The 21,054-nt window shown below is 46.9% G+C and overlaps 1 protein-coding gene across 4 annotated transcripts; it reads right to left on the bottom strand.

Moving 5' to 3' along the window:
- Window positions 1–24: 24 nt before the first annotated feature.
- On the bottom strand, window positions 25–21,047 carry fermt2 (FERM domain containing kindlin 2). 4 transcript variants are annotated; one of them, XM_061301537.1, is made up of 17 exons: window positions 20,060–21,047; window positions 18,878–19,036; window positions 12,336–12,569; window positions 9,159–9,287; window positions 7,875–7,907; window positions 6,463–6,688; window positions 6,282–6,384; window positions 6,069–6,176; window positions 5,058–5,192; window positions 4,875–4,924; window positions 4,400–4,524; window positions 4,192–4,298; window positions 3,899–4,117; window positions 2,833–2,853; window positions 2,133–2,257; window positions 1,919–2,060; window positions 25–1,799 (listed from the first exon to the last, which is right to left on the bottom strand). In XM_061301537.1, the coding sequence occupies exons 2-17, from the start codon at window positions 19,032–19,034 to the stop codon at window positions 1,626–1,628; spliced, it is 2,088 nt and encodes a 695-aa protein (XP_061157521.1). In that variant the 5' UTR covers window positions 19,035–19,036; window positions 20,060–21,047; the 3' UTR covers window positions 25–1,625. The 4 variants fall into 4 exon arrangements, with proteins under 4 accessions (XP_061157521.1, XP_061157522.1, XP_061157523.1 ...); XM_061301538.1 differs by lacking the exon at window positions 2,833–2,853 and having other exon boundaries at window positions 20,060–21,045; XM_061301539.1 differs by lacking the exon at window positions 7,875–7,907 and having other exon boundaries at window positions 20,060–21,045.
- Between the last annotated feature and the right edge of the window lie 7 nt (window positions 21,048–21,054).

Below are 21,054 nucleotides of genomic sequence, written 5' to 3'. Positions count from 1 at the left end.
AAGAATTCCCCAAAACGTGAGGCGTTAAATAAAAATTACTTTTATTTATTTTAAAATAAATGCATGTTTTTGTTTTTTTTCTTTTACAGTCAAAACAACCCAACAAAATAAAACAAAGATAGACATGCACCGTTGTTCCTGACACGAGAATGGCAAACAAAAACAACGACAACAAAAAAACACAAAGCCGACTCCTTCATATTTCATTAAACACTTTTTGGACGACAACAAAAAAAGCTGCAAAAGTAGTGTTTGAGTAAAAGACACATATGTATTTCCGTGAGTTTAGGATATTTTTATCTTTACGTGATGACATTCATCACGTGAAGAACACGCGCGCTCACACACACACAAACACTAAACATATTTACCCCTCAAAGCAGAGAGAAAAAAAAAACTGTACAATTCTATAAAAGCTGTGTTTTTACATTAGTTACAAAACAAATAATACTTCATTTTGCTTGCATAATTGATTGTGGGCCATTGCTGGTGTGTTCTCATAGAATTCATCATCAAAAACAAGAATAATACTGTGGCCGTGAGAGACACGTAGAGGTAATACGAGGATTACTTAGACCTCTGTTTTGTGACAGCGTTTGTGTTAAAACAATGCAAATATTAATATTTCATAATAATTTTGCTTTATATTAAAAGCCACCCAGCTCCCTGCTTCATGCAAAGTGGATGCTATCTTTAGCGTAACATCGGCCCAAAATTCAATGCAATGATGTCCAAGTGCTTAGCGAAATTGGCGGGGTATAGGACCTGGGGGAGAAGTGAGGCTAGAGCATATATTGCCTATCCTACTAGTGCACAGATTTGTCCATGCACTAGAGTTACACTCTTTGTCCTTGCTAATAAGACAATTGAGCACACTAGTGAAATGACTAGCGAGCACTACTTTCTTTTTACGACTGTATGACATTCTTGTGCACTAGTGGAACAACTTAAACTAGGGAGGCAAAACGGTGCACTAGATGACAATTGTGTGCTACGAGTACCGCTAGTGTGTCCTTCTTGTTCTACTAGTACGCTAAATGGTCTTACTAACGAGGTCAAAGACAAACTTGTAGCCTCCTGAACCCTTTTAGTGGCAGCAAACACACCAGCAGTTGAGCTACTAGTGCACCCTGTCGACTGCCATTTTTTTTTCCTATTGTGTACTAGTAATTTTTTTTTAGTGAGGAGAAAGAGTAGATTAGTACTTACCCTTCAGTGTGCAAGGAGGGAACGGAATTGATGCTCAAGCTTCTTTGTAAGCGGCTCACTGGTCGTTTTGCCCATTTAGTAACAAGTTGTCGATTCACTAAAATGTCATACAGTGGTGCCAAAACATTACTGGTAAGACAGTTTCAACTCAACTGGCTTACTCCATCTGGATATGAAGGACATTGAATAAATATGTAACTCTATACTCTTCATTTGATATCCATCCTACGGTCCATGTACTAGTACGCTCTTTGTCCTTTTTCGTGGGACGAGATGCTACTAAAGTACACACTACCAGTGCCATGAAGGTTGAAATTCATTAGCGTGTAGCACGCACGCGCTTTACTATATGGAAACCAAGAGCGTGACAGTCCATGGAGCGTGCAAGCGGGTGGTCCCGATGGCGCGACGCGTGGTCAGACCCACCCGCTGGTCAGCTTGTAGAACATGTCGTCGTCCAGGGTCTCGTTCTGGTCCTTGGCCCGCGTGGACAAGAAGATGTAACCCCCGATGAACTCGTGGACCACCTTACAGTCCACCTCGGCGCAGATGAATGACAACTTGGGCTCATCTGCGAATTCGACAGTCACCTGCAGGGGGCATTAAAAACAAAAAAGCTGGAGAGAACAAAAATGGAGGAGACGTTGATGCTACGTGCTCCTTATGTTAACATCTGTGTCGAATGTCAGGCTTGACGTGTGTTTCTTACCATCTTGATCTCCCAGTTGACGTTCCACTGCTTCATGTTGCTGAAGCGCCAGGTCTTGATGGCGTCCCCGGTGCCGGCGTCCATGCGGATCAGACGATTGTAGGTGATGCCGATCAACTCGTCGCGCTTCCCGCCTTGGAACCTGATAGCAGCCGCGTGTCAGGAAAAACATGCGAGACTGTTTTTATATTTACTAGTCTCGGGCTAATCATACTTGGCCAAGAAGTGAGTGATTCCGAACTCTGGCAGCGACTGCCAAGCCTGGATGAAGCGCATCTTGGCCTCGATCAAACTCATCTGGGCCACGTTCTGGTGGGCTTCAAGAATGCGGGCCGAGATCTGGGAAAAACAAACGGTCGTACAGTAAATACTTTTTTGACGACCTGTCATGGAGAGCCACACAGAGTGAAACCAGGCTGGACAGAGGAGCTGAAGGAAAATCCAACCCGTGCAACTCTGCATGCATGGACTGCACACCCGTGTTTGTACACCACCATTGTCCCTCGTGTAGACACACCTAGACTTGAAACCCCAAACCCTTGTTTAAAATCCCGACCCAGGCTTGAAACCTTGTCCTAATTAATAATAGAGAAGGCACTTTCCTTGGAGCTGGTCCGGGGTATAAAGTTGCGCTCCAGATGCCGATGAGCTTTACACCCCTCCGGCATTTACCGGTCAAATAAAAGGCGACTAGATGTGAACGGATGACGACAGTGTGTGGAATTAATCAATGATGATGCTGATGATGTCGTGCATTAAAAATGTGGCCTGAGGTCCTTCAACACAGTGATGGGTGTTAGACGCCAAAACTAGCACGGCTCGCTGCTATTTGACACTCAGATGTGGTTACATGAGGAGGCGACTACTAACTACCAGGTCAGGTTATCAAACATGCACACTCAGGATGAACTTACCAAATCCCTGATTAAGCCTTGCTGGAAAAGGAGGACAGAAGGGATGAGAAACGGAGGAGGAACAATCAAACCGATTGAAGGATGTTAGGGTTAAAACGCATCCACAAAATATTGAACATTTCAATGCTGCAATTCCTCTTTCACCCACAAGAGGGAGATGTAGGCCAAGTGTCACCCGTGTCATCTACTGCCCATTTGTTTTTCGAACCACACACACCCAGGAAGTTGATTGTTCTGGTGTTGTTGTTTTCTCATGTGTGGCCTTTGGATGGGGAATTCTTGGACCCCAGCTGGGACTTTCTGCTAACAGGAAGTCCTCTTTGAGGGCAACTGGGGGGCGTGTGGGGGAAATCGGAGCTGACATGGCTTTTCCCAGGCAGTTTTCCCGCTCACTACTCCCATTTCCGGTTGCTTCTATGACCCCCGCAGTATTACCAGGAGTCGCTGTGAGTAATGGGACTTTACTGTAGTCCATGTTCTTACAGAAACGAAAGCACATGGCGCGGGTTGAGCGAAGGAGGCCGCCTCAGCAGTCTCCTAACACGTTGATGGCGGACGTGTACTCAGCTGTTCCCAATGCACACGTACACACAGCTGAGGCTTGCATGCAAAGCCGCAATTCATTACAGCTGCATGCCAGTAACTATGTACAAATACTTTATTATTGCAATTAACTTTGTATTTTCCCAGAAGATTTTTTTTTCTACTTTGACTCCTTATGTTTGAAACTATTACAGTGCTCCCTTAAAAAAATAGCTCAGTACTAGGGACCCTTGTCTGAGTGGGAGAGCGTTTCGGGGTAAGCCAAGGCCGATGCCAGGAGGCGTCCATCTGGGAAGCGTCAGACGCCACTTTGTCGCGACCCACTCCCCCGGCGGAGTCATCAACAAGTCAACAAGCTCCCGCTAAACACTCACGCAGCCGCAACGCAAACCGTCTGGTGTCTCTCTCTGACCACAAACTGCTGACTTGAAGAGACTCACTGGTTACCGGAATGGGCTGTTACTGCTTTTTGTGTGTCACTGTAACCCCCCCTCCTCCTCCTCCTTCCCCCCTCCCTCCTCACCTGCTTATTCTTGTACTTCTTCAGATAGCGCGGTGACACCAGGCACTCGGGGTTGATGTCGCTGGTGATGGGCTCGATAAACTGCGGGTCGGGGTTCATGTGCTGCATCTTGAGGAAGGACAGGATGTTCTGCACCTCCAGGTTGTAGGAACTGTCCGCCATGGTCTTGCCCTTGGACGCCAAGCGGCAGGCGGCCATCCAGTGGGCGTACTGCTTCTCCTGAGGATATGGATATCTTCGTTCAGACACGGAGCCCAAAAGCAAGCCAAGCTCAAAATGTTGCCACTTCTCACCGTGTCGCATCGCAGCCAGATCTCGTTCATGCCGTCCGCCACGGGGATTAACAGCTTGATGTTGAATTTCTGACCTGATATGTTCACATCTGGGGTCACCTCGCAACCTTTGGTGACAGTGCCCGTTCAAATGTTAGCTGGAGTAAATAGCACATACGCATGCGAGGCAAAAGTGGGTTTTGTTTTGTTTTTTTAATTCTTGTTGCACCTCTGAGGTTCATTTGGTGAGCAGGCGTCCCGTGCGACTCCTCTTTAGTCTTGTAACAGGAAATTGTGATGTCTTTGAACGTGCACCAGTACTGCTTGTAGCCCTTCAGCGTCAGCTTTTTGGGTCTGCAAAACACATCACGCATAGATAACAGTTGACTTTTCTAGACATCATTTTATGAGAACCCCACCGCCTTCCATCTCGAGATCGGCAGCAAAGGCACAAAGCCAAATACTGAGTAATTATGCTTTAAAATGTGCTTAGTCTTAAAGTTCAAAGCTAAACGGAAAGGCCTTTGGCAAACAACCAAATGTGGATCTTAAACAGGCCTTACTGTTATTTAAGGCCATTTCCTGCTTCCTGCTTTTGGGATAAAATGCACCGTCCAACAAGCCTCACCCCCCCCCCCCCCCTTTGCTTGTTTTCTGAATGAACACGCTGTCCTGTGGTATCGGTTGGCAGTCGGTGGACTCACTTGAAGACTTTGACGTAGTCCGCTAGCTCGGGAATAGACGTGATGTCACCCTAAGAGGAGAAACGGGGGAGTACGAATCCAAACATTAATGTTAGCCAAAGCTAAGACAGACCTAACCATTAACTAGGTGAAACTATGATGTCATGCTAAGTACAAGATCTAAACTGGCGTGTGGTTTCCTACCAGGGCATTGGACGTCTTGCCTCCTTCCAGCGTGATCTCCAGGTCGGAGAGGGCGGCGTCCACCTCGTCCACCTCCTTCTCGCTGTTGTTCATGTGGTTGTCCGACGACATGATGGACAGCTTGTTGATGTGGTACTGATGGGAGAGAGACCAAAAAAAAAAAAAAAAACCCAGTTTCATCACATTTGCATGAACCCAGAGAAAAAAATGGACAACTGGAAGGCGCGGAGGTGAGAAGTCAAAGGATAAGCGACAACGTTAGCTACGACAACACTAAACACAAGTTGATGACAAACGCTAATTCTAACGCCAACCCGCTTGTGTTATTCGAAAGAGCAGCTGTTGACCCGTGAAAAACACACACACACACGCACAGACTCATCGTTAAGGTTGGCCAATGTGGAACAAAGGGCTCATCACTCTTCTCCGGCTACCTATTAAACATTTGCAAGGCCTGTCGAGGTGACATCCTGTTAGCTGCAAAGTTCAAAACAGGTCTGGCGTCTATTTTCTAACACCTGATTATCTCATCTGGACGTGCCGTTCCGCCAACGGTAGCCGGGGACGTACTGAATGCGGGAAGTGCGGGCTCTTTATTTAGCCTCTAGTATCCACCTTCCCCTCTCGTGAAACCTCAGCCAATTCGGTGAGCTCATGCGAGCCTTGATGAAAAATAGTATCAAACAGTGGGGAGGCGTCCGAAGAGCCCAGTGAGGAGTAATGGGAAACCGGTTAATTATAACATGAGCGAGAACAGTGTCCCGCCGGGCATTGGCTTCTTCGGGGGGGGGGCAAGAACGCAGCATCTTGTGGCCTGAAGATGCTCTATAATTAACCCCAAGAGTGAGGACAGGGTGGTGCCCTAAGAATGCAGATTTTATTTTATTTTTTTAAACTCAAGTCCAAAATAAATGTTAACGCCCCCCCCCAACAGTGGCAAAGGAGGGAAAAGGCCCAAATTTGGACGTGTGCATTTCAATTTACTGACAACATGACAAGGCGTTTTTTTACCTGCAGCGCGGCAAACATCATCATTTCCTCCTCCGTGCACTCAATTTCCTCCAGCAGGATGGCCCACTTGGACTGCTCGTAGAGCTGGTTCACCCTTATGGCGTCATACTGGAGCGAGAGGTGACAAAGTTCAACCAACATGGATTGACAATGAATAGATTGCAGTATCCTAAAAATAAAAAAATGTGTTGACGGTGTTTTGTGGGCAATTACCTTTGGGTTGAGGTCAAAGAAACTGTGGTATTTAAACCTTAGCAGCAACACTTCGTTCTCCTTGACATCCTGTTCCATCAGAGACCTCGACGAGTCCAACCACCTGGACACGCACAGTTGCATTTGGAGTAAAACGCCTCAAAACATCATTCACCAAGCGAGGACATGGCGTTCTCCTCACCCCTGGTTGATCTTGGCCTTGTCCAGAAGAGACTGCGGCTTGTAGAGCTTGACCAGGATGTCCGGGGAGGCGATAGGTTGGCTGACGGCGAGGATGCCGGGGTTGCCCTCCGACAGGGGGCTGTCGCCGAACCAGGCGGACGTGGGGGACAGCGGGCTGCCGTCTCGTGAGTCGTACGTGGGCGTCATGGTCTTGCTGTACAAGCCAGGGCTGGAGTAGATGCTTCCTGAAAGTCGTCCAACCAGAGGCTTACATTAGAAAAACTTGGCTGATGGCCCGGCTAACAGCACAGTGCTCATTAAGTGATACAAGCATGAAAAAAAAAGCCTTTTAAGAATTTTTGATGACCAGAACTTTTTTTACTATTCATACCAAATTTCATGCTTGTATCACGATTGACAAATACTAAAGGTGACCACTAGCAGCCCGGCCACATTGCAGATGAGTGGCTTTGATAATGGCGTCCTGGCGGGACTGACGTGGATCAGCATGCACACGATGCACAAGATGTTCGAGTTTTACTCACTTAGGGGGGGGGTGCACATAATAAACTTCCCCAACACAACAACAAGAAGCCCGGCGGCCATCTTGTTTTTGGAAAAGGCTGATTCAGAGCCATTTTGTGAGTAAGAGGAAAATCATGCTGGGAAGTTGCCAGATTAACTTTATGTATGTACCCCCTTTTGTGAGTAAAGTGAAGTGCACTCCGTGCAGAAAATGGCACCGCACAATTTAGCACAGAGGGGGAAGCGGAAAGCTTTCCGGGTATACGAGCCAAAAACGACCTTAATATTTAACAAGTAGGTGTGTGAATCTGACCAAACATTGCTACCCCACCATTTTTGATCCCCTTCTTGAAGTGTCAACAAGCTACACTACTGGCTCTCTTCTAAAACCAGGAAATGGGTTTCAAACGAAGGTCATGAGAACAGGGTGCAAGCTCGAAGGGGCGGGCCACCCATCCTCGCCGGAGAAGGGTGTTATTCATGAACGTCTTGGTGGATTTGCGCTAATGCCCGAGTTCAGCGGGTCAGGGAGAGCCCGACCATCACTCCCACGGGGAATCCAAGATTAGAGAGCGTGTACAAGGGGGGGGGGGGGGGGGGGACACAACTCGGCCATCCTGTTTACAAACTCTGATACGCGACTCGTTTCAAATGCATCAATTTCCCAAGACCACCAAAAGGCTGTTCTCGCTCCTTAAAATGGCGAGAAGTTCCTCTAAAAACGCGACTAGCGCATTGAAAAGTGAAGCCGAGCTGTCAGCTGACGGACGAGCCAGACGACTGCGAGGCCTACGAAGGTTATGGATGTCATGTGATCTCCGCGCAACAGCTGTGATGAAGGAAAGGGAAGGCGTTGGTGAGGAAGCAGTGCTGGAGGAACAGGAGAGGACAGAGGGGAGAGCTTACCTTTGACGGGGCCGATGTATATTATCTCAGAGGCTAGGATGAAGAGAGAAAGGCAGAGGGAGAGAGGACAGTGGAGGAAAAGTTCATGGTGAATATTCAGGAGACTATTTTTTTTTAAGGAGGGGAGGAAACAGAGGTGAAAGGAAAAATAATATGAGATGGTTATTTTTTTTTTTAGAGGCGAGTAGGCATGGAAGGTCAGGCGAGGCCTTGTGACAGGTCCAAGTGTCAACTTTGGACGCACTTGCTTAAAGTCGACTCCTACGGTGTTTAATGTTCTTGGCACGAGACATTTTCGAAACGCTACATTTAGAAGATAGAAGGGTGAGGTCTTTGGTCTCCGAGTGGATATAATTGCTCATGTAACCTCAGCACTGTTATTGGTGGCGGCTAGGATATTATTTATGCGTTTAAATATTAGTCTTAGTTGAGGGTAGCGAGGGTATGAACGCAAAATTCTCTTTAAAATAAAGTTAATAGTTGAGAGAAACACCATATTTGCGTCAAAACGGAGCACGCCGCTTTTTAGCGACTAAATAATTACATTGGTGGGAGCGCAGCCTGTAACAATTTGCTGTCTTTTTCCCAATGAAAAATGAAAGACATGAAGGAAACATATCCATTCCAGTATTGCGCAACGCTACGCAAAATGTGCGGGAGGGGTCGTTACTGTAACAACCCGGTCGGCTTCGGAGGCGATTGCATCGCTTCCTCCCTCATTGTGATTCCGATCAGGCAAGCCGGGCTAAGCGGCCAAGCCCTCACACACGGGAAGGAATAACGCAGGGCAATTTGGCGCGCGCTATAGCATGTGATCCGATGGGCGGGAAAATTCTTGCCGCTAAGTGAACCCTTGGCACCGTCGGACGGAAGAATATATCTGCTCATCGAGGGGGGAAAAAACATGTACTGGGTGTTGCAGCCGGTGTCCATTTTAAAAATATTCAATCGTGTTACGTGATCTTTTTCTGCGTGCTTAAGTGACGTTTGACAGTGAAAGTGGCGCTGACCCTTTCTCGGCGCCCACTCCGGGTCGTAACTCAGCGCCGGCTAGGCTAAAGCGGGGTGCCGGTGTTGCGCAGCACAGTCGGGGGGTTTAAAATGGCAGCGTGACCAACTATGTGTGGAATCTCAAGCATCCGTCATCCTCCCCGCCAGGGAAACCGGGGCCACGGAGGCCACGTATATTTGGATCGGCGCATCTTTGGTGGAGCGAAATTCAAAATGGATGCATCACGGGAGCCGTCTGAGATTCCAAACGAAATCATCTCCTGAGTGACCGACCTGATCCAGGGGTTAGGAGCGGACCCTCTAACTCCAGATCATCCTCTTCGGCTTCCTCCAACTTTTTCTTCTTCTTTTTGGGATCACGCGGCTTACGCAGTAGAGATAACTCCTCTGGGTGGCGGATATCTGTGGAAAGAGTTGAGTCAGGCATGATTAAAAATTCGATTAATTAAAAAAAATATATATTCAAAAAATGAGCACGGCAAAGAGAGGAGAGAGAGAAGGTAAGAAATCCAGAGACAGCTGCGGCACATGAGCCGCTGGAAAAATGGCAAATCCCTTTTCTCAAGGCCCCCACAAATCTATGCTTGGAGTGTAATCCCCGAGTGAGACAGGCCAGACAACCTCAAGCGTCCCCCCCTGCTCCACACACACACACTTTTGACAACCATTTCTCAAACTCACGCACACGTGTAAAAGTGCAATTGGGTTGCTACTGAACGCCCCAACTTTAAACATATCTTGTGTGTGTGCGCTTGGAAGAGTTCACAAATTGATATAATGACTAAACCAGAGTCACCCGGCCCCCTCCTCGGGTCTTGGAGGCCAGAAGCATCAGTGCGCATAGGGAGACATATCACAAGATGGTAGACTTGGGGGCGGGGGCAAAACATGCCCTGTCCAATTTTGATTTATCTTCTCATCATCCCATCCTTTTTGCGACCACTTTCGACGCACAAGAAGCTAACTCGAAATTGTTTGGACACAATTTCCGTGGTTCCGCAGCGAGAAGTTTGTGGAACTCGGATAATGGATGGCGGCGTGTGTGACTGAAGAGTCTGTTTAGGGAAGCGTGAGCAGAGGGAGAAAATGGTAGCAAGAAATCTCCTTGTTTGCTTTGTGTAACTAAAGCAAAAGCATTCCAAGGTATTAAAAACTACCAGATGGGAGTTCGCTCACTCACTCACTCGCTCGCTCTCCTTCTCTCCTCCTCCGACTTCACTGTAGCGTTCGAGCACAATCCCTCTGCCCTTATACAGCCATGTGAGCTGCAGGCGTGCTGCCGATCTTCAGGCCCACCGAGCTGGGCTCCGACACAAGCGCACACACAACTGTGCGTACGTTGTGAGAGACACGTGGCGTTTTGACTCACTACTGAAGGACAATGGGGGGGTGAAGTTATTGCGATCACCTTATTTGAATTTACCACAAACCAGCTGATAAATACATACTGACACAATGGTGTGGGGGGGGGGGACCCTGAGGGTTTTTGTTGCTGGGAAAATTCAGACAAACAAAACATCAGCAGAATTTACCTGGCAGAGGAACAATAGAGATACACGAGCCTAACTGCTCCCCCGCTAGTAGGTTCCTAATTTATTGCTGACGAACTGGGTAAGCGTATTTTGAATTATAGGTTCATAATATTTCACAAGCTGGTGGGAAAAAGTTTACCGGCACTCGCCACATACTTGCGGCCTCGAGTGTTGATGCTGACAAAAAAAAAAAAAAAAAGCAGTCCATTAGCGGAATTGACACCTCCAGTAGGAGAGTCAGTCAATCTTCCATCCTGCAGACTTGTGGCAGCGAGCAGGCCGGCAGCCAAAGTTGAGGGGTTGACTGAGATCCAGCGATGAAAAAATAAATAAAAAGCCATGCTGGAGATGTTTGCTCTCTGGAACACATGATTCACTGCAGTGACTAAGGCCAATCACGACACCGTCACGTTCTAAATTTATAGAGCGAGAGCACGAGCCCAGATTTAAAAAAAATAAATAACAAGGACCCTAAATGGACTAAAACGAGCGGTGATTGTGCCGGATCACCAAACATGCACTAAAGCAGGGGGGGGGGGGGGGGGGTGCCCACAAGGTAAGCTCCTACACTTTAGCGATTTGGATTTGGCACCGATACTAGCTAAAGTCACTCCTGGGGCGCTTAAGTGGAGCAACCTGATTCTTGTTTATATTCTGTGGTGGTAGTCAGGTTTTTTTTCCCCCTTGTTGCACCTTTGGACTGGCAGCTCCGGTCATGTGCTTGTGAAGACTCCATCATGAGGAGGTAAACAATGGCGCTCTGTTTATAACGCAAGAAAGGTGACTGAAGTTAATCGGGGATGTCTAGACAAGACGAGCCCGCCGAGTCTGACTGGGCAAATGGGCGAGGAGATGCTTCTAATTAGTGGCAGATGGGCGCTTTTTGTGGAAAACAAATACTGTTGCGGACTGGAGTCTAATCTCGAATTTCTCAAAGAGCCAGCAAAAGTCCCGAAGCGTTACCGTCTTGTGACTTGGCATCCACGCGCCGGATGGAAAAAGGTCACACTGTTTTTTGGTCAAAGCCGCAAACATGGGAAAAGCCGTTTCTGTTTTTACGATGGGAGTGTTCTTTGGACTTCCGACGTTGGGCTTATGAATGGAAGTCTTTGTGTGAAGAATTATTGTCTGGTGATAACATAACTGGAAGTGAAATTAACATCACATTGGAGAGTTGGAGATTTTTTAAGTGAAGCTGTTTTTGAGTTCTTTTGAATAAATAATAATAGGTATGATGACGAGCTCATGTGTCGGAATGTTTGAATATTTTTGACTTGCACATTACGCAAGCCACGTATCAAGTGCCGCCGAATCTTGACAGCCAAATCTTGCATCGACCCGGCATGCACCAAGTCTGCCAAAGACAATTTGTCCTGAGTTTTTAAGCGGCTAAAATAGAAATATTGCAGACGCATTCCAGACCAGGGCGGTATCGCTACACTGCATAAAAATGTTTGTTTGTTTTTTTGCCATGGCCTAGAGGAGCTGTCTGATGGAATAGAACGCGCCATTCCGGCAAATTCCAAAGAGAAGGCCAGTAAAAGCAGAAACGCCGCCACGCGATCCTGCCTGCCTCCTTAACGCTGTCCAGTAAGAAGGACACGACAGGTGTGCAGCATGTTTGTCCATGAGAAGCTCTCCAGACACCCAAGCGCGATATCCTCCACCCTCTTATCAGCCTCGTGTTCCAGTGAGCAAGCGTTTGATATTGCATCATTTTTATTTGCTGTGCTCCAAGCCAAAAATGATAACGTGTGTTTACCAAATAGAAGCACAAGACAAGATGGAGCCCGGGTTCCAAGAACATGAGGCGAGAGAACCAGTTGGCAGAGCTGACTCGGCATGTTGGGTAAACACGAGTGGCGGAATTGCAGAACGATGACATTTTTTTGACAATGATAAAATAAAATAAACTTACTGAAGGTCTTGCAGATGTCCGAGACGGCTTTGAAGACACGGTCGGAGAAGTTGACTTTGACCTTCATGTGCTTCATGTTGGGCAGCTGCAGGCGCAGGAGCTTGTGCTGCGGCGTGAAGAGCAGCCGAGCGTCAGCCTGGATGCCGTACTTGTCCAGCGTCCAGTGGGTCTTCAGCAGCCAGGTCTTCTTCTTCTCCCACCACAGCGCATGGTCCGACCAGTCCTTCTTCACATCTGGCGGTGGGAGTTAAACGTTAGCATGAAAACAACCAATAGATAAGCCATTAAAAACAATATCACACATTCCTTTCATCCCGTGGCGCTACTGGCATTGGTCCAACGTGTCACCCAAACGTCCCTTCTGGGTAGAAGATCATATGTGGGGTCTTCCAAAGAGTATTTGTTAAGTCCAAGAGAAAGGGAAGGAGAGGGTATCGGGTTCGCACCGGTCGCTTTGTAGCAAGCCACCCGAACCGAAAGGCAGCTTTGCTTTCGGGCTGTCGTACGACAGCCATTCGGCAAGATGATGACATCATAGCCCTGCTCTCATTGTTTACCGCGTGAGGAAGGTGAGGACCTCGGGGATTTGGAAGGAGTTCAAAGTCGTCGTTTTGGCGTTCGAGGTTCTCTCCGCTAATGCGCAGATCATAACAACTCGATAATTATCATTTCAGATTCGGCCTGGGAGTAGTGACGTCGATACTAGATCGTTATTCAAGGAACGGTGTCTCATTTCCTCCGCCCACGTACTCTATGGAGACTGACCAGCCCATAGACAGTCTCCCTGCGGGTCTTTCCCTTTACTAGCTGAGTCACTGCTCGGATGCAGACGTCCCTTCATTAAATCATCCTTTTATTATTTTAGCCGAGATACGCGGTTGAGATCGCGTGTGCATCTTCTCAGCTGAACGGAGCTGCAAAATAATACATCAGAATAAATAAAGATCAAAACAACCGTGGGAGGCAATGAAATGATTGCAATTACAATAAATAATGGGGCAACGTCTTTCAAAAAATGTGTTATTTATTAGTATTGGCTCAAAATGGGGAACGGCGGAGGAACAATTTATGCAGTTGCTCGGCGCTCCAGAGTTGCTCATTCAAGGCTCCAGAAATGTGCCCAAAAGTGGCACCAAATGTCACATTAACATGAAGCACAAGGACAAAGCGAAAAGCTCTCATTGACAGCTCGTGTCGTTTTTTTTTCCGACTGACTCATTGCTTCTGTCCCTTCTAAAAAGGGGAAAATATTAGGCTGATCTTGAAAGTCACTGGACGCCATGGAAACCAAAAGCCTCCGTATGAACTGTTGACGCCCTCCTGCAGATCGCATCTTAAAGGGGGCTGAATGAGAGGGATTAGGGGGGGGGGGGGGGGGGGGAGCAACAGATTGGCCGCTTTCAATCAGGAAACAAGACCGCTGTGATGCCGGGCACGGCAAAGCGGGTCGAGGAAGAGATTACAAAAGGTGATTAGGACTGAGAAGAAAGCTCAACAAGAAAATGGCCACCAGGGTCCCAATACAGATGTCATTAATGTGGGGGGCCCCGAGTGGGAGAAGATGTTGTTTGTGAAGCGCAGTTGCTTCCGCATCGTTTACGCTGCAAACACTTGGTAGCAGAGTGAAAACATTCCAAAGGTTTCTTTGAGGGACGGGGTGGGGGTCTCGCTGTCATCGCCACTTCCTGTTGTCTGAGCTGTGCTCATTGCTTTCCACCACGACACAGAAAATGAGGAATGGGATTAATAGCGTCGTAGAAAAACAACACGTTGGAAAACGGCATTACATTACGGTATTAAAATTCACAGCTAAATCCCGTTAGGCATCTGACACTGCCTCCAGAGGTGGAAAATTGCAGGAGCAGCTTTGCGTCCTAATTCTATGTTGCTGTTCTGTATAACCGCCAATAGCATGGTGGAAAAATGACGGCTTCACAAACGCTGTCTCAGCACTATAGCAACAAAAAAGGTAACTAATCAAGACACAAGTTGGGAGGGAAAAGTGAAAATAGTCCAATGTATTTTTGTAAGATTTTTTTGGGGTATTCCAAACATGTAATTTCTAGTGTCTGACGGCAAGGCTATGTCCACGTTTCACCGCAGACCAAATTCTATAGAAATCAGGAAATCTGAACTCTCGTGTAGTCAGGCTACTTAACAGGATAAAAACCTTCCCGACGCATAGTGTGTGGGGGGGGTGGTGTCGTTGGACGGGTTCTTTCCGCACCAAGGCGGTAACTTAATCCACACGCAGTGAACGGTGAGGCCCAATGGCATATCCAAGCTAAAAATATAGCTTTCGAAACCTGACGTAATGCGGCAGAGGTGGGGGGGGCGCTGGCTAAGGGGGGGGGGCTAAGTAATTGGTTGCATTAAACGTGGACCGGCGAGCAGCTCATTGGAGTGATGGGTTTGTGTCTTGAAAGACGAGGGTAGGGCAAGCAAAATTACGGTGAGGCGCTGTTTGATGACCTCTGCAGGATGGGAAAAGATTGAATGTGTGTGCTGCGTTCTGATGCGTCCATTAAATGCATTAGACGACGGCGTGTTTGTTCGTGGCCGCGCTTTAACGAGCTGAATTAATCCATAAATTATGGTGAAGCGATTTGTTTTTATGCAACACTTTCCGAACCAGGATTGCTTGCCTTGCTACGGCAGTCTGTGACATTGCTTAGCAAGGAGAATGCGAGGAATGTTAGCGGTAGCTAGCATCAATGCTAACGGTGGCCATCCAATGGAGATGGATGGAAGAGAAAATTAAAAGGACATGAAAAATGAACGTGGATCAATGAGTGGCTGAGCAGGCCAGTTCGAATTTATTTTATGATGTAATTAGGTCATTTTAGCATAATGCTAGTCGATAATAAATAGCTAGTGTGGTTCAACTGAGAGTCAAAACGAGTCAGCAAGTAAATCACAAGACTCGTGACAGTGAGATAAGAGTCGACACGTGTTTGCACACACACACACACAAAAACACACACAAACAAACAAACACAGTGTAATCTATTACAGGCTCTGATGCATTTCCAAAGGTACGCCGCTAGTTATGGGGGAGGTGGCTGGTCTGGCCGTGATGGCAAAGTTCAGCGTTTTCAGCTGATAAAACCGCCCGAACGTTTCTATGGGGACTCCGGTTTGGCGCCGCTAGAGCACAACTTTGTTTCCATACACAACACGGACACATCTGCGGGTTTGTTTGCCTAAATCATGCATCTCGTTTGTAAAGGGGGCAACGGTGATTGGCATTTAAAACATGAGGCCTGAACAGACGACCTCCGTTTCACGCGAGATAACATCAACGGCGGATAGTCGACACGAACGCAAAAGCCGCAATAAAGGCGGGCGATGACAACATCTGCACAGCGCGTGCAAACAAGATCGCTGTGGCTGATCGAAGAGAGACACAAGAGCAGCTCATTGCAAAAAGCGGCAAAACTGGTCCGGTTGAAAGTTTCATCCCTGCATGGAACATTTTAGAATGCAAGCCGGCAGCGCTAGACAATAAGTACTCGAGTACAGCCGCGCTAGCAGGGATACATTAGAGCGCTGGATGGCTATTAGCGTAAACCGTAGAGACAGGTAGTTTGAGTCCATTTGTGTCATCATCCAAACGGGAGCAAAACAATCGGACGCTCCCGTGCTTCACGTCACCCTGATGCAGCTTGATACAATTAGGGAGCTCGGGGAATAATAACATTACCGAGAAAGCTAAGAGGGGACTCGGATCAATGGCGCAGATATGCAAGATGAAAGATGATTTTATTCTAACGGCGGGCATCGGGGTTATTTTTCAAAGTAGGAAGAAAATGGCTGCTCAAAAAAGGATTTCAGGTTTGAAGTCAAATTATTTACTTCATGTACACTATGCGACAATGGAAAATATTAAATTGCCGTCGGGTAAAAGGTAACGCCTTCGGAATGGGAAACATTCTCAGTCTTTTAGCTTAACAAAAAAGTGTCGTATCGGTTTACCGAATTGAGACGCAGGTGTGCGGTGTTACGACAACAATGCCAGAGGTTCTAAAATGTCCTCGCACTGGATTTTTTTATAAACCAGTGAAGGAAAAGGGCAGTGACAGAAAGCAGGGCAGTAAAATGTTAGTATCACCATACTTGGCCAATGATAAAAAAAAAACATCGCGATAAATCACTCAATCCCTGCAACTAATGAAATTTGATATCGCCATGCTAAGGAAAACTGTGGCGTACGATATTTGGCTGCAGCCGTGGTGGATTTATCGTACGCCGGCGGTTGTCTACAGTCAGCAGATGAGCAGAAAACGGCACAATCACTGCCCCGCGGCATCTCGCGAATGAAACAGGAAAGTGCTGGCCTGGGCAGGAACGCTATTTAGGCTAACTACTTCCTGTCAAGGAGATTAGGGAGCAGGACCATCCCAGAGCCGCTTTTCGATTCATAAAAGCCAGTAGATCCTTGCTAGCGCCATCGCTAGGAGAAAACGATGTCACCGTTGGGCAAAGTCATCGAGGTTTGATTTTGGTGTTTCAAAGCGAACGGTCTAGCGCTAAAATAAAAAAATTAAAAAGTGACAGAAGGGCAGGAATTGGGCAAGCTGCAAAGGGCAAAAATGAAGGTGCATATAAAAAGCCCAGAGGAAGTTTGACATCCTGTGGTATATCGCATCTGTTTCCTGGCAAAACTTGCACTCAGATTGTTGGAAACCGCATATAAGAAAAATTGACACAGTTCCTAGCAGGACACCGAATTTAGAAGAAGTCGTCTCCCTCCGTCCGAGCGGGTCCACGGGAAGATTAAGAGATGTGTGGATGAGCAAAATAAACAAGAACCCAAGCGGGGCGAACGCCGCTCGTTGCCTTTTTGGGCAGTCGGGATTCTGATTCAGGAGCCGCTTGCTTTTTTTAGCTTGCTGACACTTTGGAGCGCACGTGGGATTCTTGTCATAGTTGCGTTTGAAAAGAAACAGATGCCAAGATTGACGACGTTGCTTTAGGTTTGATTTTCCAGGCTCTCCTTCACGTGAACATAAACGCAGGCTGGGAATCTAAACTCAAGGAACTCAACGAATTGGCCATCCACACAAGACGATATGTAGTCAGGGTTGGGAAAAGTCGTAAAGGGGGGCGGGGGGGGGGGGGGGGGGGGGGGTATTTTCGAGGGAGGGAGCTGAGTATGCAGCAGTGACGGCAGCGACAGAGGAAACAACATGCCAGACCCTGGAAGTCATTTCCTGCTGCATCCAAGACTTTTATGGAATTCTAGTAGTAGCGTGGCGGACGAGGTCCTCACTTCGACCCCTCCCCATTGTTACTTCATGCGTCACCCCCCACCCACCCCTTGGTCACGCACTCTCCAGTCAGCTGCAAGACTGTGAATCTACTGTACACAGCTGATACGAGCAGGCCGCTTTCGGTAGCAGAAGTTCACAAAAAAAAGGAAGGCTGTAGAAGACAAGGGGGGAAAGCGTTACGAGAAGATGGCTTTAAATAAGGGGGGAGTACAGCTGTGATCAATAGCTGAGTGCCTTTCTGGCATTTGTCTATTTAATCCATTATCGAAGGCCATCCTAGTCGGCGATGTTGCGGGCGCTCACGTGTGCTAGCACGTGCGCTTGAGAAACGCATTTTATAAGGACAGCTGCCATTGTCGACACATTGCCGCCTGAAGGCGCCCAGCATGTACGACATGTGGATGTGAATGTTAACAACATCGGGCGATTAGGTTTAAAAATAAATGGACACGACGAGCGAGGTTTGCCTTCTCCGCATAGGGAGGGAGCCGACTTTCATCCGAGAGAAGATTGAACGGTGAGAAAATAGTGCGATGACGGTGAATTGGATGAGAATGCTTTCTGTTATTCGCAGGATAAGGAGACTTGTTTTATCCAAAAGGAGATTAAGGGTACTGAGAAAAGGGAGTGATGCAGGAAAACAGAGATTAAGGGGTATAAAACTACAACAATGGATGAGAGACCTGTATTTACGTCTCAATATGGAGTAACTCATTTTTATCCAAAAGGAGATTATAAACAGGAAAAAGAATGATGCAGCAATGTGAAGCATACTAATACAGCAACAATGAGAGGGGGGGGGGAGGAGAAGAAAAATAAATAAATAAATAAAATCACTGGCTCCAAAACAAGCTCCACAAGGACCAGCTAAAGACGAGCACAGTGAACAAAGGCCTCAATCATGAGGCGGCCCGGGACAGGAGAGCTAAAAGCGGGAGTGTGGGCTGGGACTACAAGTCTTCTGCAGCCTTGCAGGAATGTCGGGCATTCGACAGGCAGGCAGCCTTCCACACACGACACACTGACACCCCCACCACCCAAAAAAAAAAAAAAAAAATCACATCTTTTTTTCTCTGTGGCTCTTGTGAAACATGCCTCTGTTCAAGTGGCAGCAACAGAACCACTCTTGCACAACTGCATCCTTTCTTTACAGCTTAAGCCAATGATTTTTGTGGATCATTTTTTTATAAGTTCCTCTTTTGATATTATTTTAACAAACATGTCACAAATTTATCTGAATTACAGCGCTTGAGCGTTTTTTTGACTCACCTAATTTCTCCACCAGTTTAAGCATGACACCGCCAATGTGGATCTCCCCGGTGACCCTCAGCGACACATCCCGGTGGAGGTCAGTGACGTGCATCTTCAGCTCCCACGTCCCGTCGGCGTAGCAGCCATCAGGCATCCGGATCCCGTCCAGCGCCATTCCTGACCCCCCCAAAAAAGAGACTACAATAAGAGACTACCCATGACTAAAAAGAAAAAAAACATTTGGATTAAAGGTGAAGTGACTCCAACAAGGAAATATCAACTCAGGTGTTCAATACAGACGTGTGTTTAATTCAAGAAAAATGGAGGGCCATGGGTTGATAGCAAACGTGTGCAAGAATGACCAAACATAAGACACACAAGTCATACAGAGGTCAAAGTGTGCCTTGACAGAGGCATGAGACCTGCACGCGCAAAAACAAATAGAGTCCCCCCAAAACACACATTTTGTTGGAATCCATAGATTCTCTTTGGAACTATGTCCCATTGCTTGTGGCACTTTGGTCCCAATAATGTGAAGTGAGTTGAGGCGTTTCATTTAGACATAAGCCACCATTTAGTGAAATCCATAGGAAATAGTAAAATAATAACCAAATAGGACGTCATTTTGCACTCGTAATTTTGTTTTCATTTGCATATGCTTTTATGCTAGGTGGAACTAAACAAGGGGAAAACGCTTTAACATTAACAATAAATGAACGACTATAGTTTTTAAAACACGAGTTTCCGAACTTATCGTGGGCTGAGACGCGCCCTTTTGTCGGGGAAAAAAAGTATATGAGACAATCTGTCACTTTTCGAAGAGAACCGGTCTAGTCCAGGAGAGGGGGGTGGGTGGGCGACGCCGGGCTAAACGTGGCCGAAAAAGGAGCTTCTCGCCCGGGTTTTAGGGGGTGGGTCCCCGTGTGGGACTCCGAACTCTTTGGCAGATGGTTGTTACCTGCGGAAGTGATTCACCTGTTGGAAAGTAACGGTCTCACACCGCACACCGCACATGTCCACGGACGGAGCCCAATGCTTCATCGTGTAAGCCTGCTACGACATCTCAAGCGCATAATAACTATTTAAAACAGCAGCGAAATGGCTGAAATGAGCTTCTCGGAAAGTTGGATGCTAACAGCTAAAAGCTAAGGTTTAAAAAGCGGCATTACACGCCTAAAGTCAACTGCATAAAACACTCACCTTCACACAAAAAAAGACACTCAAACGCTCGACGACACGATACAAAACCGCTTTGTCCTTCTTTATAACATACAGAATGAGTTCTGGGGAGGGGAAGACTGTCCAAAAATATAGGAAAAAATCCCGACGAGTCGCCCTAGAAGAAGTAGTGGCGTATTCCCAAGCACTTTTCCAGCAGGCTTCGTCTTAATGGAGTCCAGCCGTCCGTTTTTTCCTCCTCCTCTTCCCCCTCCCTCCAGCAGAAGATCACGTCACTGCTCCAATCCCACTTTTCCTCTCCCCTCACAGCCACCATGCTTTTAATACTCGCGTAAAAATGAGGAGGCACTTTTTTGCAATGAATCGTGCGCTAAAAGAAAGTAGAAATGAACGTAGGAAAGAGGAAAGAAAGGAAGGAAACCAACAAAGTTAGAGGTAATAAACGAAAGAGGAAGGAAGTTAAATAGGAAAGAAGATGGGAGTCAGGGAAGGAAATTAAAGGAAGGGAAGGAAGCAAGGACAGAAGAAAAGTAATCAAGGTAGAGAAAGGAAGGCGCCCGGGAGGGAGGATTGAAATAAAGTTGATAAAGCGAATGAGAAATAAGGAAGGTGGAAACAAGAAGGATGGTAGGAAAGAATGAGATGGAGGGAACAATAAAAGGAAGAAGAATTGGAAGGAGGGATGGAAGCAAGGACAAAGAAGGCTGGGGGAGGATAACAGATGGAAGGATAGAAGGCTGGAAAGAAAACAAAATGATGGATGGAAGTAATAAACTGAGGACATATAGAATGAAGAATGGAAGGATGGATGAAAAGATGATTGGAAGAATAAAAGATGGGAGGAAAGAAGGTCGATAGAAGAGAGACAAAGGAAGAAGTGCAGGGAAAGTTGAATTCAGGATGGAGGGTCAAGAAATGAAATAAGGACACGTGGAAGAAAAGGGGGAGGAAAGGTAGAAGGCAGTATTGATGGAAAACAGGAAAAGGGAAACAAGGATTCTTTAGAAGAAAGAAGT

The sequence above is a fragment of the Syngnathus typhle genome, linkage group LG16 (assembly GCF_033458585.1).
Source record: "Syngnathus typhle isolate RoL2023-S1 ecotype Sweden linkage group LG16, RoL_Styp_1.0, whole genome shotgun sequence".
NCBI classification, from domain to species: domain Eukaryota; kingdom Metazoa; phylum Chordata; class Actinopteri; order Syngnathiformes; family Syngnathidae; genus Syngnathus; species Syngnathus typhle.
This window is presented reverse-complemented; position numbering and strand designations above follow the sequence as displayed.